At 44.3% G+C, this 19,614-nt stretch overlaps 1 protein-coding gene across 3 annotated transcripts in view; it reads right to left on the reverse strand.

Moving 5' to 3' along the window:
- The window catches only part of LOC139280807 (ELKS/Rab6-interacting/CAST family member 1-like), a 1,247,673-nt gene that overhangs the window by 966,362 nt on the left and 261,697 nt on the right, over window positions 1-19,614 (reverse strand). For all 3 annotated transcript variants that reach the window (XM_070900522.1, XM_070900521.1, XM_070900523.1), the window contains one exon: window positions 14,847-14,984. In XM_070900522.1, coding sequence (XP_070756623.1) covers window positions 14,847-14,984 — 138 coding nt within the window. The remainder of the gene's footprint in view (window positions 1-14,846; window positions 14,985-19,614) is intronic.

Here is a 19,614-nt window from a genome sequence, read left to right on the forward strand (position 1 = left end):
GGCTTGATTTCTGCATGCTCTCGGAGTTGAAACTCGAGGTGCTCAGCGCCCTCTCGGATGCACTTCCTCCATTTAGGGCGGTCTTGGGCCAGGGACTCCCAGGTGTCAGTGGGGATGTCGCACTTTATCAGGGAGGCTTTGAGGGCATCCTTGTAGCGTTTCCGCTGCCCACCTTTGGCTCATTTGCCGTGAAGGAGCTCAGAATAGAGCACTTGTTTCGGGAGTCTCGTGTCTGGCATATGAACTATTTGGCCTGCCCAGCGGACCTGATCGAGTGCGGTCAGTGCTTCAATACTGGGGATGTTAGCCTGGATGAGAACGCTGATGTTGGTGCGCCTATCCTCTCAGGGGATTTGTAGGATCTTGCGGAGACATCGTTGGTGATATTTCTCCAGCAACTTGAGATGTCTGCTGTACATGGTCCATGTCTTATGAGGGACTGAGATAGAGTGGATAGGTAGGACCTATTTCCCTTGGCAGAGGGGTCAACGACCAGGGGACATCGATTTAAAGTAATTGCTAAGAGGTTTAGAGGCGATAATGGCCCCAAGTTTCCCCAACCCCTTTTTCCAGCGCACTTACCCGTGGTGCGCCGACTTTCTACTCCAAAAACAGCACCGAAAATGTAGCTGCTGATTCTCCCCACTCCGTGGACCGTACTAGGGTCTGGCGTGGCGTGGCAATCACAGTGAGGGGGCGGAGCTTCAGCTCTGCGCTGGAAACAGTGCCAGCAGCTGTTCGCATGTGCAGTGGGGTCTGCGCACATGCGCAGCAGCTCCTCGCCCTCCCAGCGTGTCCCGATGCTCGCAGCCCCTGTCCCTGGCCGAAGGGACGACCCGATGTTCACCGCCTCTATTCAGGGCTGAGTGACCTGCCGCACAGGCCGGCTGCTGCCTTCCTGCGCTCACTTAGACTCCAGTTCATTGTTGTAGCCTCTCGCACCCCCATTGTCTGCATCCTCTGCTGCTCCTCCCATTCAGTTGGCAATGTGTGTGCGTGGTGTGCTGAGGGAAGCTTGCCAGGGAGCCCGGGGGAGCAGGGGCAGCCCGGGGGAGCAGGAGCAGGAGCTGGAGGAGCCCGGGGGAGCAGCAGCAGGAGCAGGAGCTGGAGGAGCCCGGGGGGAGCAGCAGCAGGAACAGGAGCTGGAGGAGTCCGGGGGAGCAGCAGCAGGAGCAGGAGCTGGAGGAGTCCGGGGGAACAGCAGCAGGAGCAGGAGGAGCCCAGTGGAGCAGGAGCAGGAGCTGGAGGAGCAGGAGCTGGAGCTGGAACTGGAGCTGGAGGAGCCCAGTGGAGCAGGAGCAGGAGCAGGAGCTGGATCGAGGGGCCCGGAGCAGGAGCTGGAGGGGCCCGGGGGAGCAGGAGCAGGAGGAGCCCGGGGGAGCAGGAGCAGGAGGAGCCCGGGGGAGCAGGAGCAGGAGGAGCCCGGGGGAGCAGCCCGGGTGAGCAGGAGCAGGAGCAGGAGGAGCCCGGGGGAGCAGGAGCTGGAGGAGGAGCTGGAGGGGCCAGGGGAGCAGGAGCAGGAGCTGGAGGGGCCTGGGGGAGGAGGAGTAGGAGCAGGAGCTCGAGGGGCCCGGGGGAGCAGGAGCAGGAGCTGGAGGAGCCCGGGGGAGCAGGAGTTGGAGCTGGAGGGGCCCGGGGGAGCAGGAACAGGAGGAGCCCAGGGGAGCAGGAGCAGGAGGAGGAGCTGGAGGGGTCCGGGGGAGCAGGAGTTGGAGCTGGAGGGGCCTGGGGGAGCAGGAGCAGGAGCTGGAGGGGCCCGGGGGAGCAGGAGCAGGAGCTGGAGGGGCCCGGGGGAGCAGGAGCAGGAGCTGGAGGGGCCCGGGGGGCAGGAGCAGGAGCTGGAGGAGGAGCTGGAGGGGCCCAGGGGAGCAGGAGCAGGAGCAGGAGCTGGAGCTGGAGGAGTCCAGGGGAACAGGAGTTGGAGCTGGAGGGGCTTGGGGGAGCAGGAGTTGGAGCTGGAGGGGCCCAGGGGAGCAGGAGCAGGAGCAGGAGGAGGAATTGGAGGGGTCCAGGGGAACAGGAGTTGGAGCTGGAGGAGCCCGAGGGAGCAGGAGCAGGAGGACCCCGGGGGGGCGCGGCTCGAGTTAGGGCCACCAGGAGTCATACAGCATGTTTGCAGTGGAATTCTTCGAGACACGATACTGGGGTGGGGGGGATGAAGCTACTGGTTTGTGTCACTGATCACATTAAAGAAATTTCAAAGCATTAATGCCAAAAGACAATATCCTTTTTAGACTTTGTAAATTGAGTTCAAGACTCAAACCACTCTGATGGCTACAAGAAACAAGTTGGTGCTGGGAGACTTTTGATCGGCGAAGAGTTTTGATGGGGGAAGGGAGGGGGAGGGAAGGAGAAGAGTCTCTTTCAATGACTTGGAAAAAGAACAAGCTGCTCGAATTAGAAAAGTTGTCCCGAGACTGTCTGCTGATAAGAGCAGTAAGAATGGCAGTCAGCACCATCAAAATTCAACTTCCGATATAAATGATATTAAAAAGTGCATATTTTATGAAGCTTTATATAGTGGAATGTGTAAATTATGCAAAAGTTACAGTACAAGATCTGTATTAGTTGTTGTGAAGGTGTTTAGTGCTTTGCAAGGTCGCTTGTGCTTCCTTCCCCCCCATCCCCCCCACCCAGCTCTGTCTGCCTGCGCTGATTTCTTAACTCTCCATAAGGTTTTTCTGTGCGAACACATACGCTGGCCAAAGTTAGTTTGGAGCAACTATTAGCTGGCCAAACTGGCTTAAATGGCCAAAACAGGCGTAGGTGGCTGGTAACGCCCCCTTTTGAATAAAACTAAACTAAACTAAAAAAAATCCTAACTAACTCACTTGCACTGGAGCAAATTGAATGTGCAGAATTGCGACTTTTAAGATACTTCAGAAAAATCAAGTTGCTCCAAAAAAAATGGAGCAACTCCTGGGGAAACTTGGGCCCAATGAGGGTAAATTTCTTTACCCTGAGGGTGATGGGGATCTGGAACTCATTGCGTGAAAGGGTGGTCGATGCAGAAACCCTCACCACATTTACGGTTGCTTGGATGTGCACTTGAAGTCCTGTAACCTGCACGGCTATGGACCAAGAGCTGGAAAGTGGGATTAGGCTGGATAGCTGTTTATCGGCCAGCACGGACATGATGGGCCGAAACGCCCTCCTTCTGTGCCATAAATTTCTAAGATTCTCAAGAGTGCTCGAAAAAAATTCCATGATTGCACCAACATGTCAACATGCACTTGGCTCAGTGGTAGCACTGTCGCCTCAGAGTCAGAAGGCCATGAGTTCAACCCCACTTCAGAAACTTAAGCACATCATTTAGACTGACACTGTTGGAGGTACCGTCTTTCAGATGAGATATTAAACTGAGATTCCATCTGACCTCTTTGATGCATGTAAAAGATCTCATGCCACTATTTAAAGAGCTGGGGAGTTCTCAGTGTCGTAACCAATTTTTATCTCTCAACCAACATCGCTGAAACAGATGATCTGGTCATTTATTTCACTGATGTCGTGCTGAAGTCTTGTGCTCCAGAACTAGTTGTGCCTCTAGCCAAGCTGTTCCGGTACAACTACAACAATGGCATCTACCGGACAATATGGAAAACTGGCAAGGTATGTCCTGTCCACAAAAAGCAGGACAAATCCTATCCGCCCAATTAAAGAAAAAGAAATACTTGAATTTATCTCGCGCCTTTCACGACCACCGGACGCCTCAAAGCGCTTTACAGCCAATGGAGTACCTTTTTGGAGTGTAGTCACTGTTGTAATGTAGGAAAGGCGGCAACCAATTTGCGCACAAGCAAGCTCCCACAAACAGCAATGTGATAATGACCAGATAATCTGTTTTTGTTGTGCTGATTGAAGGATACCCAGAGAGTGGTGAACCTGTGGAATTCTCTACCACAGAAAGTTGTTGAGGCCAATTCACTAAATATATTCAAAAAGGAGTTAGATGTAGTCTTTACTACTAGGGGGATCAAGGGGTATGGCGAGAAAGCAGGAATGGGGTACTGAAGTTGCATGTTCAGCCATGAACTCATTAAATGGCGGCGCAGGCTCGAAGGGCCGAATGGCCTACTCCTGCACCTATTTTCTATGTTTCTATGTTTCTATAAATATCCCTGCAACACTGGCATCTATCCGACAATGTGGAGAACTACCCAGGTATGTCCTGTCCACCAAATACAGGACAAATCCAATCCGGCCAATTACCGCCCCATCAGTCCACTCTCAATCATCAGCAAAGTAATGGAAGGTGTCGTCGACAGTGCCATCAAGCGGCACTTACTCACCAATAACCTGCTCACCGATGCCCAGTTTGGGTTCCGCCAGGAGTACTCGGCTCCAGACCTCATTATAGCCTAGGTCTGAAGATGAACAAAAGAGCTGAATTCCAGAGGTGAGGCGAGAGCGACTGCCCTTGACATCAAGGCAGCATTTGACCGAGTGTGGCATCAAGGAGCCCTGGTAAAACTGGTCAATGGGAATCAGGGGGAAAACTCTCCACTGGCTGGAGTAAAAACGAGCACAAAGGAAGATGGTTGTGGTGGTTGGAAGTCAATCATCACAGCCCCAGGACATCGCTGCAGGAGTTCCTCAGGGCAGTATCCTCGGCTCAACCATATTCAGATGTTTCAACAATTACCTTCCCTACATTATAAGGTTCGAAGTGGGGATGTTCGCTGATGACTGCACAATGTTCAGTGCCATTCGAAACTCCACATATAATGAAGCAGTCCATGTCCGCATGCAGCAAGACATGGATGACATTCAGGCTTGGGCTGATAAGTGACAAGTAACACTCACGCCACAAAAGTGCCAGGCAATAACTAACTCCAACAAGCGAGAGTCTAACCACTGCTCCTTGACATTCAACAGCATTACCATCGCCGAATCCGCCATCATCAACATCCTGGGGGTCATCATTGGCCAGAAACTTAACTGGACCAGCCACATAAATACTGTGGCAACAAGAGCAGGTCAGAGGCTGGGTATTCTGTGGCGACTGTCTCACCTCCTGACTCCTCAAAGCCCTTCCAGCATCTACAAGGCATGAGTCAGGAGTGGGAATACTCGCCACTTGTATGGATGAGTGCAGCTCCAACAACATGCAAGAAGCTTGACACTATCCAGGACAAAACAGCCCGCTTGATTGGCACCCTATCCACCACCGTGGCTGCAGTGTGTACCATCTACAAGATGCACTGCAGCAACTCGCCAAGGCTTCTTCGGCAGCACCTCCCAAACCCGCGACCTCTACCACCTAGAAGGACAAGGGCAGCAGGCACATGGCAACACCACCACCTCCATGTTCCCTCCAAGTCACACACCATCCTGACTTGGAAATATATCGCCGTTCCTTCATTGTCGCTGGGTCAAAATCCTGGAACACCCTCCCTAACAGCACTGTGGGAGTACCTTCACCACAAGGACTGCAACAATTCAAGGCGGCGGCTCATCATCATCTTCTCAAGGGCCATTAGAGATGGGTAATAAATGCTGGCCTTGCCACCGAAGCCCACATGCCATGAACAAATTTATTTTTTTTTTTTTAAATGTGCACAAATCGTTGAAGATGGCAGGACAGGTTGAGAAAGCGGGAAAAAAGCATACGGGATTCTGGGCTTCATTAAAAAGAAACAGAGCACAAAAGCAAGGAAGTTATGATGAACCTTTATAAAACACTGGTTCGGCCTCAATTCCAGTATTGTGTCCAATTCTGGGCACCGCACTTTAGGAAGGATGTCAAGGCCTTAGAGTGTGCAGAAAAGATTTATGAGAATGATTCCAGGATGAGGAACCTCAGTTACGTGGACAGACTGGAGAAGCTGGGGTTGTTCTCCTTCGAGCAGAGAAGGTTGAGAAGAGATTTGTCAGAGGTGTTAAAAATCATGAGGGGTCTAGACAGAGTAAACTGTTCCCATTGGCGGAAGGGCCGAGAACCAGAGGACACAGATTCAAGGTGATTGGCAGAAGAACCAAAGGCGAGGAGGAAAAACTTTTTTTTTTAAAAACAGAGCAAGTGTTGAGGATCAGGAATGCACTGCCTGAAAGGATGGTGGAGGCAGACTCAATCATGGCTTTCAAAAGGGAATTGGATAAGTTCCTGAAAGATAGATTTGCAGGGCTACAGGGAAAGGGCGAGGGAGTGGCACTAGCTAAAGTGCTCTTGCTGAGCGCCGGCACAGGCTTGATCGGCCAAATGGCCTCCTTCTGTGCTGTAACCATTCTATGATTCAACAGCAAATGAATCCCTCAAGTCCCAAGGCCATAACCAGCATATCCCAAGGCTGCACTGCCAGGAATGCCTTAACATTTTATTTTGAGCACTTTTAAATAATAAAAGCACTAAAGATATGCTTCAGGAACAAAGTTGACTAGTTTACTGCCACAACAGTTGGGAACATAGAATTTGGGAGTCCAGGCTCAAGGTTGAAGTTTAGAGTCTGGTTGGGAATGGGTAGGGGGATTAAGTTATGTCTTGCGGCTCTAATCATAGCAGGGTGGGGAATTTGTATAAACTGTTTCCCCAAGAGTGGGGAAACTGGCATTATCTTAAATAACACAACCTCTGCTGGGAATACCCTTTCAGTTGGGAATGTGGAGTATAGGGGAAAGGAGGTTCTGCTTTTTGTCTCCAATACCTGTAGTGCTTTGTGTTACAGGTAAATATTTTATTTAATCTACCTATAACTTAAACTAGAGTAAGTAATTATTTTAAAAAGCGGAACTATAAGACATTGCGGGGCATCAGGGACGAGGAGAGTTACCTGGACACTTTGATCGAGAAGGTAGTCACACACCTTATGTTAGGTAGTGGTACAGGTCTGGTTAGTGGTCAGGGACAGGAGGGCGTGATTGCAACTCAGGCAAGGGGACCCCAGATGCAGTGCTGGTGGAGCCTCAGCCTTTGTCCTTATCCAGTAGGTATGAGGTTCTTGCTGCCTGTTTGGATGAGGGCAGAGTCTGCAGGGTGGATGAGCAAACTGACCACAAATCTATGGTACAGAAACCCATTCAAGTGCGGAGAGTGAAAAGAAATGTTGCAGTGGTAGGGGACAGTATATAGTCAGCGGGATAGATACTGGTCTCTGCAGCCGCGACCGGGAGTTCACAGGTCCCAGGTTTAAGGATCTCCCTCTCTCGCTCCACAGATGCTGCCTGACCCACTGACCATTTCCAGCATTTTCTGTTTTTATTTCGATTCATGGGGCACTAGCATAAGTACTGGGGAAAGAGGGAGCTATTCCATTGGGATGGGCTCCACTTAAACCAGGTTGGGACCAGTGTCCAGACGAATCGAATGACTAGGGCTATAGATAGGGCTTTAAACTAAAAAATGGTGCGGGGGGGGGGGGGGGGTGGGAGAAGAGGTCAGGTGAGGGGAAATTTAGAAATCTGAAGAGAAAAGTCAAGGCAATGGAGCAGTGTACCAATTTGGGTAAAGATTAGCAGAGTATGACAGGAAGAGACAGAGAGTTTAACAGTAATAGTGCAACAACAAATAAGATGAAAGCAGGGAATAATGGTTAAAAATTTAAAATTAAAGGGTCTTTATCTGAATGCGCGAAGCATTCATAAGATGGACGACTTAGTGCTACAAAGAGATAAAAGGGTTTGATCTAATAGTCATTAGTGTCAGAAATCAGGGATGTTCAAAATGTATATGGTTATGCAAACAATACTGTGATGTGAATAATGCTGTGTTCACATAATTGTGTTAGAACGGGAGACAAAAAGTATTCTCAGACTAGTTTTAGAATAACTAGATAGATGCGCAGAATGTACTAATGTTTTGGTTCCCTGCGGATGTTACAGCCATATACAACCTTCTTGTTTCCAAGCAATTATCTGTTGTTTGCAAGTTAAGATTTGATCTTTGTTTATGTATGGAAGAAATTTGGAGAGGTTAAGGTACCCATCTCAGAATGGAGCAGTTTGCTAGATCAAAAGGAGATAACGGCCAGCTGAAGTGAGGTAGCTCTGGCTTGGGCCTCATGGTTGAGAGAGTAAGGGGCCAGGCCTTGTACTAATTGTACCCAAGAGGATAGGGAACAGGGAGATAAGACATGAATTCCAATGAAGGAACCTTCAGAAAGTATAAACAGGAAAGACATGTGAACAAGGTCATGAGACCCCTTTAGGGGAGGGCTTTGATTCAAGAATTGAGACAAAGAATTCAACGTCCCATTGGGTATTGAGTTTTTAGGGAAGCCTCTATTAGGTTAAAATGTCTTGTCAATATCCCATTCCAGGCGCATCTCTAAAAAGAGAATTGGCTCAATTTTCCCCAGTATTTGTGCCGTTTTTTTTGGATTGGGCTGCTTTTTCTGGCCTAACTTAAAAATCTCTAGTTTCCCCAATCAATTTGCACCAACATAGCTTAGTTAGTTATGTTTTTTTTTAAGATAAGTTATTTTTCTCAAAAGGGGGCATTACCAGCCACCTATGCCAATTCTAGCCATATAGGCAACTTTGGGCAGCTGATCGTTACTCCATTTCTACTTAGGCCAGCATATGTGGCCTCTCGAGAAAATCCTAGTGGAGAGTTAAAGAAATCGGCGCAGCTAAGTGCAGTAGATGCCTGGACAGCAGCAGCAGGAAAGGTAGGAGAGGCTGGGGAAGGGAGAGTGAGAGGTGGGGGGGGAGGGAGAGCGAGAGGTGGGGGGGGGAGGGGGGGAGAGGGAGAGCGAGAGGTGGCGGGAGGGGGGAAGAGGGAGAGCGAGAGGTGGCGGGGGGGGGGAGCCTTTGACCAGGAGGGAGGAGACCACTCGACCTGGGCTAGGGGCGGGGGAGCGGACCGGGAGGAGAACGCATTGGCAGGAAAATTGAACCGATGGGGACCGAGAATGGGACTGGACCGGCAAGCCCTTCCGGCAGGGTTGGAGTTAAGTTGCTATTATGTGTTTTTTATTTCTTTTAATGTGTTGCAAGGTGGCTGTATGCTTGTGTCCCTGGTTACCATGGCAGCCCGATCTTTTTGGCGCAGATCAAGGCTCCACCCACCTTGGGTTAGGCCACGCCAAAATGAAGCGATCCTAAGGAGAAGCTTACAACACTTTTTTTTTGCCGTACTTGGACCACAAAAAGAAAAATCGGGTGTAACTCTTCCAAGTATGGCAAAAAAATGCTTTGGGAAAATTGAGCCCAATAAAAGTAACACCCTGAGGGTTTGTCCCACAGACGGTGGAGGAGAGAGCCATACAGAAGTTGGGTTGGTCGAATGCTCTTTCGAGAGTGATCCCATGCTCACAGAAGGAGGCTCTAGGCGAGAGGAACAGATGCCACAAGCCAGAGAACTGCTCACGCGCACCAGCCATGTGTCTGATCGGATTGGTACCAGCTACTTGTCACGGTCGTATGTTTTTGCTGTATAACTAGTGTGTTACATTGAGTCTCAACCTCTGATTAAACACAATCTACCCACCATTTACAGTCGATCCTGATTATTGTGACAAGAGATCGTAAATTGGTTATTTCTAACAGAGAGACATGGTTGCAAGGTGACCAAGGTTGGGAACTAAATATTCCAGGGTACTTGGCGTTTTAAAAAGACAGGCAGAATGGAAAAGAGGAAAAATGGAAAAGTAGCCCTGATAATAAAGGATTACATAATGACAGCAGTGAGAAAGGCTCTTGGCTCGGAGTATCAGGAAGTCGGATCAGTATGGGCGGAGATAACAAATAACAAAGGGCAGAAAACACTGGTGGGAGTAGTTTAGTGGTCCTCTTACAATAGCTATACCATTGGACGGAGTGTTAATCAACAAATAATAGGAGCTAGTAACAAAGGTAATGTAATAACTGTGGGGGACTTTAATCTTCATATAAATTGGGCAAATCAAATTGGCAAAGATAGTTTGGAGGACGAGGCCATGGAATGCATTCGAGAGTTTCCTAGAACAATGCGTCATGGATGCCTTTGTTACCTCGAGACTTGACTATTCCAACCTGCACCTGGCTGGCCTCCCACGTTCTACCCTGCATAAATGTCAGGTCATCTAAAACTCAGCTACCCGTGTCCTAACTTGCACCAAATCCCGTACACTCATCACCGCTGTGCTCGTTGACCTACAATGACACCCAGTTAATCAACACCTCGATTTTCAAATTCTCATCCTTGTTTACAAATCCCTCCATGGCCTCTCCCCTTCCCATCTCTGTAATCTCCTCCAGCCCCACAACCACATCCCTCCCCCCCCCCCCCCCCACGGAGATATCTGCGCTCCTCTAATTCTGGCCTCTTGAGCATCTCTAATTTTAATTGCTCAAACATTGGTGGCTGTGCCTTCACTTGTCTAGGCCATGAGGTCTAGAATTCCCTCCTTAAACCTCTCCGCCTCTCTTTCCTCCTTTAAGACGGTCCTTAAAGCCTACCTCTTTGACCAAGTCTGTCCTAATTTCTCCTTATGTGGCTCAGTGTCAAAATGTTGTTTTATAACACTCCTGAAGCACCTTGGGATGTTTTACTACGTTAAAGGTACAATATAAATACACATTGTTTTTGTTGTTGCTGGAACCAGCCAGGGAACAGGCTATTTTAGATCTTGTATTTTGTGATGAGACAGGCTTAATTAGTAACCTCATAGTAAAGGGTCCTCTGGGGGTTGGGGGAAGTGATCATAACATGACAGAATTTCACATTGGATTTGAGAGTGAAATATTTAATATCGAAACTAGAGTTTAAACTTAAATAAAGCCAATTACATGAGGGGTGAGTTGACTAAGGTAGATTGGCAAATTAGATTAAAAGGTATGACAGTAGATAAGCAGTGGCAGACGTTTAAATAGATTTTCCCAAATTCTCAATGAATATATATTCCATTGAGAAATAAAAACTCCATGGGAAAAGTGAGCCATTCTTGGCTAACTAAAGAGGATAGTATTAGATTAAAAAAGGCTTATAATATAGCAAAAAATAGTAGAAAGCCTGAGAATTGAGAGAGCTTTAGAAACCAGCAAAGGATGACAAAAAAATTGATGAGAGAAAATAGAATGAGAGTAAATTAGCAAGAAATATTTTAAAAATGTAAGAGCTTATACAAGTATGTAAGGAGAGTAGCAAAAGTGAGCATCAGTCCCTTAGAGGCTGAAACAGGAGAAATTATAATGGGGAATCAGGAATTGGCAGAGACTTTAAATAAATATTTTGTATCTGTCTTCACAGTAGAAGACACAAAAAGCATACCAAAAATAGTGAGGAACCGAGGGGTTAATGAAAGTGAGGTACTTAACGTAATTAATATCAGTTAAAAAAAAAGTACTCGAGAAACTAATGGGACTAATTGAGTAAATTGCTAATTTATCATTTTATTTTCACCTCATCAATTTTTTTGTCATCTTTAGCTGATTTCAGTGCCTTGGGACATTGTCCCACGTTAAAAGGTGCTATATAAATTCAAGTTGTTGACAAAAGCCAACAAATCCCCTGGACTTGATCGCCTATATCCTAGGGTTCTAAAAAAAGGTAGCTGCACAGCTAGTGGATGCATTGGTTGTGATCTTCCAAAATTCACCAGACTCTAGAATGGTCCCATGGATTGGAAGGTAAAAAATGTAATCCCGCTATTCAACAAGGAGAGAAAACAGGGAACTACAGGCTAGTTAGCCTGACATCAATTGTTGGGAAATGCTGGAATGCATTATAAAGGAAATGGCAACAGGACATTTAGAAAATCATAATATGATTTGGCAGAGTCAACATGGTTTTAATGAAAGGAAAATAGTGTTTAACAAATTTATTAGAGGTTTTTGAGGATGTAACTAACAGGGTAGATAAAAGAGAACCAGTGGATGTAGTATATGTGGATTCCAAAAGGCATTCGATAAGATGCCACATAAAAGAGTGTTATGGAAGATAATGGCTCATGGGATTGGCAGTTATATATTAGCATGGATAGAGGATTGGTTAACAGACAGAAAACAGCGTAGGGATAAACGGGTCATTTTCAGGTTGGCAGGCTGTAATTAGTGGGTTGCCGCAAGGACCTGTGCTTGGGCCTCAGCGGTTTACAATTTATATTGATGACTTAGATGAAGGGACTGAGTGTAATGTATCTAAGTTTGCTGACAATACAAAGCTAGGTGGGAAAGTAAGCTGAGAGGAGGACACAAAGAGCCTGTAAAGGGATATAGACAGGTTAAGTGAGTGGGCAATAAGGTGGCAGATGGGGTACAATGTGGGGAAATATGAGGTTATTCACTTGGGTAGGGAGAATAGAAAAACAGATTATTTTTTAAATAGTGAGAAACTATCAAATGTTGGTGTTCAGTTAGATTCATCCTCATGCCATAAACACAGAAAGTTAGCATTCAGCAAGCAATTAGGAAGGCAAATGGCATGCTGACCTTCAATGCAAGGGGGTTGGAATACAAGAGTAAGGAAGTCTTGCTACATTTGTGCAGGGCTTTGGTGAGACCACATCTGAAGTACTGTGCAATTTTGGTCTCCTTATGCGAGGAAGGACATACTTGCCTTTGAGGCAGCGCAAGGAAGGTTCACTAGATTGATTCCTGGGATGAAAGAGTGGTCCACGAGGAGAGATTTAGTAGATTGGGGTTATACGCTCTGGAGTTTAGAATAATGAGAGGTGATATCATTGAAGCATTAAAGATTCTAGGGGGGATTGACAGGGTAGATGCGGAGAGGTTGTTTCCCCTGGCAAGAGTCTAGAACTAGGAGGCATAGTCTCAGGATAAGGGGTCGGCCATTTAAGATTGAGATGAAGAAGAATTTCTTCACTTAGAGGGTTGTGAATCTTTGGAATTCTCCACCCAAAGGGTTGTGGATGCTGAGTTATTGAGTATATTCAAGGTTTTTGAACTCTCGGGGAATCAAGGGATTTGGAGATCGGGCAGGAAAGTGGACTTGAGGTCGATGATCAGCCATGATCTTAGTGAATGGTGGAGCAGGCTCAAGGAGCTGTATAGCCCACTCCTGCTCCTAATTCTTATGTTCTTGTGTTCTCCCAAGGCTCCCTCAAGTTGCAACATCCTTCCCAGCTCTCCTACACTCTTGTACCCCACCTGAATGATCCCATTCCCCATGACTCCCAAATCGGAGGACCACACTCTGAACACAGCCAACCCACAGCATCCACTAACACCTCTTTATTACCACATGCTGTTCCTATAACCTACCTCTGTAATCTTAAGGTGAAGCAAGGCTAGGAGGCAAGGGATAATTGGATCACGTCAAACAATTGTGTTGTAGTTGCCATTATAAGTCATCAATTCTGTGTCTAATTATTAAAAACTATAGGTAGCATGATTTTATATTACTAGACGATCACTCACTACATTGCTCATGGCGAGTCAAAGGATTTGCTGTTTTATGAGGATAAGCGGTACTGATGCCAAGGAAGGTATTATATCAGGGTTACGGATTTACATTGATTAAATAAGTCATATTCCATTTTATTAAATGGCATTGTGGGATTCTTATTGCTGCTGTGATATGAATTCTACTACACTGACCATTATTCTATGAAAATTGTAAATGAGGACTTTTAATTTATACATATTCCTTTATTTATGTATTTCATTTCTGGCCCTTAACATTTTTAAAAATTACAAGATCACTGCAAAACAATGTGCAATATACACCAATTGCATATAGATATCTGGTATTTAACAGTCATGGGGAGGAGTAATGGGCTTTAGTGACACTTGGTATGTTATACTAAAAGTATGTTCATGCCATGCCATGCCATGACTTAGTAGTTGAATCGGCAGTCCCAGATTCAATAATAAAAGGACAAAAATTGCAGGAAAATCGAGGACATAGTGTCCTGATTTGCTTAACGTTGGAATTCACTGGGGGCAATAGTGGAGTTTGGTAGCACAGGGAGGGGATTCTTTGGTTTGTCATCACTGTGGAGAAGAATCGTGAGTTTGGTAGAACGAGGGGTGAAATGTGGTGGTAAGCTCACTAGTGCATTTCAGATGTTAGCAATGAGAGAAGGGTATGGAACTGATAGCACTGAGCAGAGAAGAGGGAAACCTCCCAGCCAAGACCTCACAGGAAAATCTTTAAAATATACACAAGACAATTTTGATAAATATAATAATGTTGTTATGAAATAAGTTTTTTATTTTGTTTAAAACCTTATTTTGGACATTAGCGGTTTCAGCTACTGAGAAAAAAAAAATCAAACTTGAAAATGTCTTCAAAAAGTATTTTGAGTTATTCAGTTATTTTATCAACAAACTACAGTGGGGTAGATTACATAAGGTTTTTCTGTACTATATGTTAAGAGTTTTTCCCCATTGTAGCATGTTGATGTATGGGTTTTCCATTCTAAAAAGCATGACACAGGAGCAAGATAAATGTGTACAGGAAGTGCACATCATGTGCAAGATTACAGATTTATACATAACTGCACTCCTTTATCCGGATACGTTTTACTGTGTCCTTCACAGGAGCTCATCTTGGGAGAACTTTAGGAGAACACTCCACAAGGATTGACAGATACATGACAACAGCATGGGATGACTCTCTTCCTCCAATATTCCATAACTCCCTTTGGGAAAATACCTGCCCTCTCCTTTCCCATGAAGTCACGTCGAAATATGGAAACTCACCATTTGAATAATCATTGGCATAAGTCTTCCCATTACTACTCATTGGTACAGCATATTGAAACAACCATGTCAGCTCTGGAATTGGCAATTATTAAAACAGAGCTGCAAATTTACATTCAAAATATGGTCCCAGTGTTACTACCCAAATGTTTATGATTTACCAAATATAGTGCTGCATCAGACCACAATAAGGGCTTTCTATGAGCAGGCACTTTGCTCTATTTTCTTTGAACTTTCATCTGGGCCAAACCACACCAACTACTCACCTTCTCTGCAAGAGCCTCCTCCAGGGTAGTAAGGGCAGTATCTGTATTGGTAGTGTCGGCTTGCAGTGATTTTACACGTTCTTTCAGACTATTCATTTGTCTCTCTTTATCCCTCAATTGTTCTTGCAGGTTCTCAATCTGCAAGCATAAAAAAAAACTTGGTCAGATTAATGGGAAAAGTAGGCACATATGTAATGATTCACTAAATTTCCACCAAATGGAACATAAATTACGGCTCCTATGCAGCGAGGATTTAAAATGGTTGGGGAATGGGGCTGTGGATAGCTCTTTGGGCCAAGTGGCTTCTTTTCATGCTATAAATTCCTATGATTCTGGAAGCAACTTAGACAGCAGTCCTTTCCAAGTATTTTTACTTCTCAATTTCTTGTATACTCTGTATTGATAAAGACAAAATCTAATCACTTTTATTAATGTTAAAAGGAATATTTCCAGTCCAGCATGTTCTTGTGAGTTACAAGGTTGTCCTCTGGAGTGAAATTTAAAAAGATATTTCACACTTGGCAATCATATACTGACAATACAAAAAAACGGTGTACAGGGTACTAAGAATCCGTGTTACAAATGCAGTTCTGGCACATCAGATCCATTATTACAATGATAGCATGATAGAATAATGGCACTTACGTTATCAATACATGTTAAATATTAAAAATCAAGAGCTTAATTTAATTATGACTTGATAACAGTTTAGTGGATCTCATTGTATTACAACACCGTCCTTTCACTTTTGAGGCCTGTGCTCTAGTCCAGTGCAGGTTCATGGAATGAAAGTAACCTTTTTTCAATTCGGAGTGTAAAACTAATTCAGCCAATATCAATCCAGTTCTTATTAAGCATGGGTCAAAGACACAAGCCTGCGCACAACTCAACACCAGTGGCATTAAATTGTCACTCAGGTGGTTGATGCCGTAAATGAAAAAAATTGTACTTGGGAGAAAGTAATTTTAGTTATATTGGGATCAAGGATAAACATCTGATCCGTTGTGTAGATGATATGGGAATATCTGATTGAGATATCCATAGTGGAAAGAGTCTCATCCTCCTAATTCAATAAGCACAAACTTTTCTATCCTTCTATTCATTTCTGGAGTTTTTTTGCTTACAGACTGAATGTTGGTCCGGTAAAGCGAGTTGTCAGAGTGACTGAGCCCAACAGATTGGAGATGCTGAATCAGTTTGCACAGTACAAACAATATTGATTTATATATGCTTATTTTCAGCTTCCTCACTCAAGTCACTCACATTGTTGCGCTAAATAAATATTCATAAGCGAACAACATTTAAATAAATCCCATCCCCAAAAATCATATAGGTAGACTGGAAAAAGAAACAAAAAATGTTATTGACATTAAAGACAATAATCGTTATACTTTCCCAATATGGCACTGGAAGAATGGAAGCTCAAATTAAAAAAAAATCAAGCAACAACCTTGGGAGTAACTAAGCAACAGTGACTATACTTCAAAAGTGTATTTAATCGGCTGTGAAGTACTTTGGGAAATCTTGAAGTCATGAAAATCACAGTATAAAGGCAAGTTCTTTCCTTTAGATTATAGAACAGAAGTTTATAGCGCAAACGTAGGTGTACTGTGTCTGTGCTTTAGAATCCAAAACTTGCTTTATTCTTTCTTCCATGCATAGCTTCATAGGATACCGCACTCCAGAAAAAGGAGTGACCACTTTTATTCTGGAAAGCTAAAGCATTGCACAGTGAAGCATACCTTCAGGGAGATCATCTACATTGATCTCTCCAATCAAATGAATTTCCCCTGGTTCCGTGCCCAAGTTTCACAATTTTCTAAAAAAATCTTCATGGCTTTCTACAAATTCAAGTGCCTTGATACCAGCTACTCTTGAATGATGATGCTTTGATGTGTACAAAATTTTGTAAGCCATCATCAATTATTCACAGTTCCATTAACCCCTTTACTAATCCTAAGAAAACCCCATCTGTAGCAATATCAGCAACATTTCCTCACGGCCACACAGCTCTCTGCTGGTCCCATGCAGCCCGAGAGCGGCATTTTCAATCTTAAATTTTGTGCGTGTGTGAAACTGTGAACGGGTCACTCACCACTCCCCATCCCCACCCCCCCAAAAAAATTGGGGGAAACATTGAATGTCAGTATTTTTTTTGTATGGTTAGCTTCGCTTTCTGAACAAGAGATTAGGGTATGCTTGATAACCATATCTGGGTTTGATTTTTACTGACACAATGTCAATCAATTCTTTCTTTATAGTTCAGTCACCAGATAGAGTGCATGCACACATGTATGCACACACAGCTTGTCCTCAATATCACAAGACTCAAATATGCACACTTGTAGATGTCTGAATGTAATTTTGTTCAATGTCACTAATTATACCTGTAATCAGTCATTCTACTGTGAGACAAGACAGTTGGATGTCTGAAACGTGCTTTTGCAGTTAATGGTTTTCTGGTCATGGGATAGCTGCAATTTCACTCAGCCACATTTACTCAAAATCAGGGTCTGGCTTTTATTTGCACAGGTAAAGTTCCAGGTCACTTGATATGAGGCTAGAGACGAAAGCTTGACTCGTTCGACAATTTTAGTGAAAACTTGCTTTTGCTTTTCAAGGTCTTTGTGAATAAAGTTCAGAATCTTTTGTCATGTGTCACTGCTGAAATGAACATTGAAGATTTGAGAATTTGAAACTGACTTAGACTGTTATGACAAAGGTGGTACACAGGTTTCCCATTACATTGTACAAAAAATATATAGGCGCGTCTCCACTCATGGAAGAATGAATAATGTTCATACTGATGGTTCTTCCTTCTCTTAGATTTCTCAGCCATCATAAGCTAAGTGTTGCTCACTCAGTGTTCACACAGAAAATCTTGCAGTCAACTGTTGAACCTACTTCTTCAACCAAAAAGATGAGAATGGTCAACAGATATTATACTGTCCAATTTTTAAAAAGTAAAGCAAAGCAACAATTTTTTAAAAACTATTATAAACTACAAAAAATTAAAAGACAAGCTACCTACATTTAGAAATATTCATTCAACATTCCAAGTTTGATGGTGTGATAAATGTTTGTGCTGAGGCCTTGCCTTATTAGAATCCTACTGTTATTGCCATTATTACGATTGTTATTCTTTTATATTATTTTACATACTAATGTTTTTCACTTTCTTTATAAAAATAAATACGTTTTTTCTTAGTGAGCGTCAATTCTTGAAAATTAATAGCCTTTAATTACAAGAAAGAATTAGCGTATGGGCAAGTCAAGGTGGTAAATAATGAATCAGACACAATTTCAAATCAGATTTTTTTTAAGTTTGCAATTCAATCATTTCTGCAACTTTGCAAAAATTGTCTAATGTTATTGCAAGTGTTCTCAAAACCACCTGATCTGCTGTGGTACAAAAGCAATACTGCAGATGCTGGAATCTGAAATAAAAACAGAAAATGCTGGAAATACTCAGGTGGTCAAGCAGCATCTGTGGAGTGAGAAACAGAGTTAACACTTCAGATCAATGACTTCTCATCTGAACTGGAAAAAGTTGATGCAACAGATTTGAAGCAAGTGCATTTTTATTAGATCTGCTGTGCTGTTGGACTATAGACTCATGAGAGAAATTGTTTCCCTCAAATTAATTTCTACTAAAAATGTATCTACTAAATAGAAAGATGAGGTGCTGTTCCCCGAGCTTACGTTGCGCTTCATTGGAACAATGCAAGAGGCCGAAAACAGAGGTCAGAGTGGAAATGGAGTGGAGTATTAAAGTGACAGGCAACCGGAAGCTCAGGGTCATGCCTGTGGACTGAAAGGAGGTGTTCCGCAAAGACGTCACCCAAACTGCGTTTGTTCTCCACAGGACACTTAAAACATCCCAAAAGTGGATCAGCAAGGGGCTATAGGTAGGGAGGAACTTAATACAATCACTATCACTATTGAAGTAGTAACTAGGTAAAATAATGGGACTAAAGGCGGACGTCCCCCGGACCTGATGCCTGACATCCTAGGGTCTTAAGAGAAGTGGCGACAGAGATAGTGTAATCTACCAAAATTCCCTTGGATTCTGGGGCGGTCCCAGCAGATTGAAAAATCGCAAATATAACACCTCTATTTAAAAAAGGAGGCAGACAAAAAGCAGGAAACTACAGACCAGTTAGCCTAACATCTGTCATTGGAAAATTGCTGGAGTCCATTATTAAGGAAGCAATACCAGGACATTTGGAAAAGCATGATTCAATCAAGCAGAGTCAGCATGGTTTTATGAAAGGGAAATCATGTTTGACAAAAGGTCTTTGAGGATGTAACGAACAGGGTGGATAAGGGGGAACCAGTGGATGTGGTGTATTTGGATTTCCAGAAGGCATTTAATAAGGTGCCACATAAGAGGTGACTGCACAAGATAATATATTAGCATGGATAGAGGATTGGCTAAGAACATAAGAACTAGGAACAGGAGTCGCTAGCCCCTTGAGCCTGCTCCGCCACTCAACAAGATCATGGCTGATCTGGCCGTGGACAAAGCTCCACTTACCCGTCCGCTCCCCAAAACACTTAATTCCCTTATTGGTTAAAAATCTATCTATCTGTGATTTGAATACATTCAATGAGCTAGCCTCAATTGCTTCCTTGGGCAGAGAATTCCATAGATTCACAACCCTCTGGGAGAAGAAATTCCTTCTCAACTCGGTTTTAAATTGGCTCCCCCGTATTTTGAGGCTGTGCCCCCTAGTTCTAGTCTCCCCGACCAGTGGAAACAACCTCT

Source organism: Pristiophorus japonicus, chromosome 15, assembly GCF_044704955.1.
Source record: "Pristiophorus japonicus isolate sPriJap1 chromosome 15, sPriJap1.hap1, whole genome shotgun sequence".
NCBI lineage: Eukaryota > Metazoa > Chordata > Chondrichthyes > Pristiophoridae > Pristiophorus > Pristiophorus japonicus.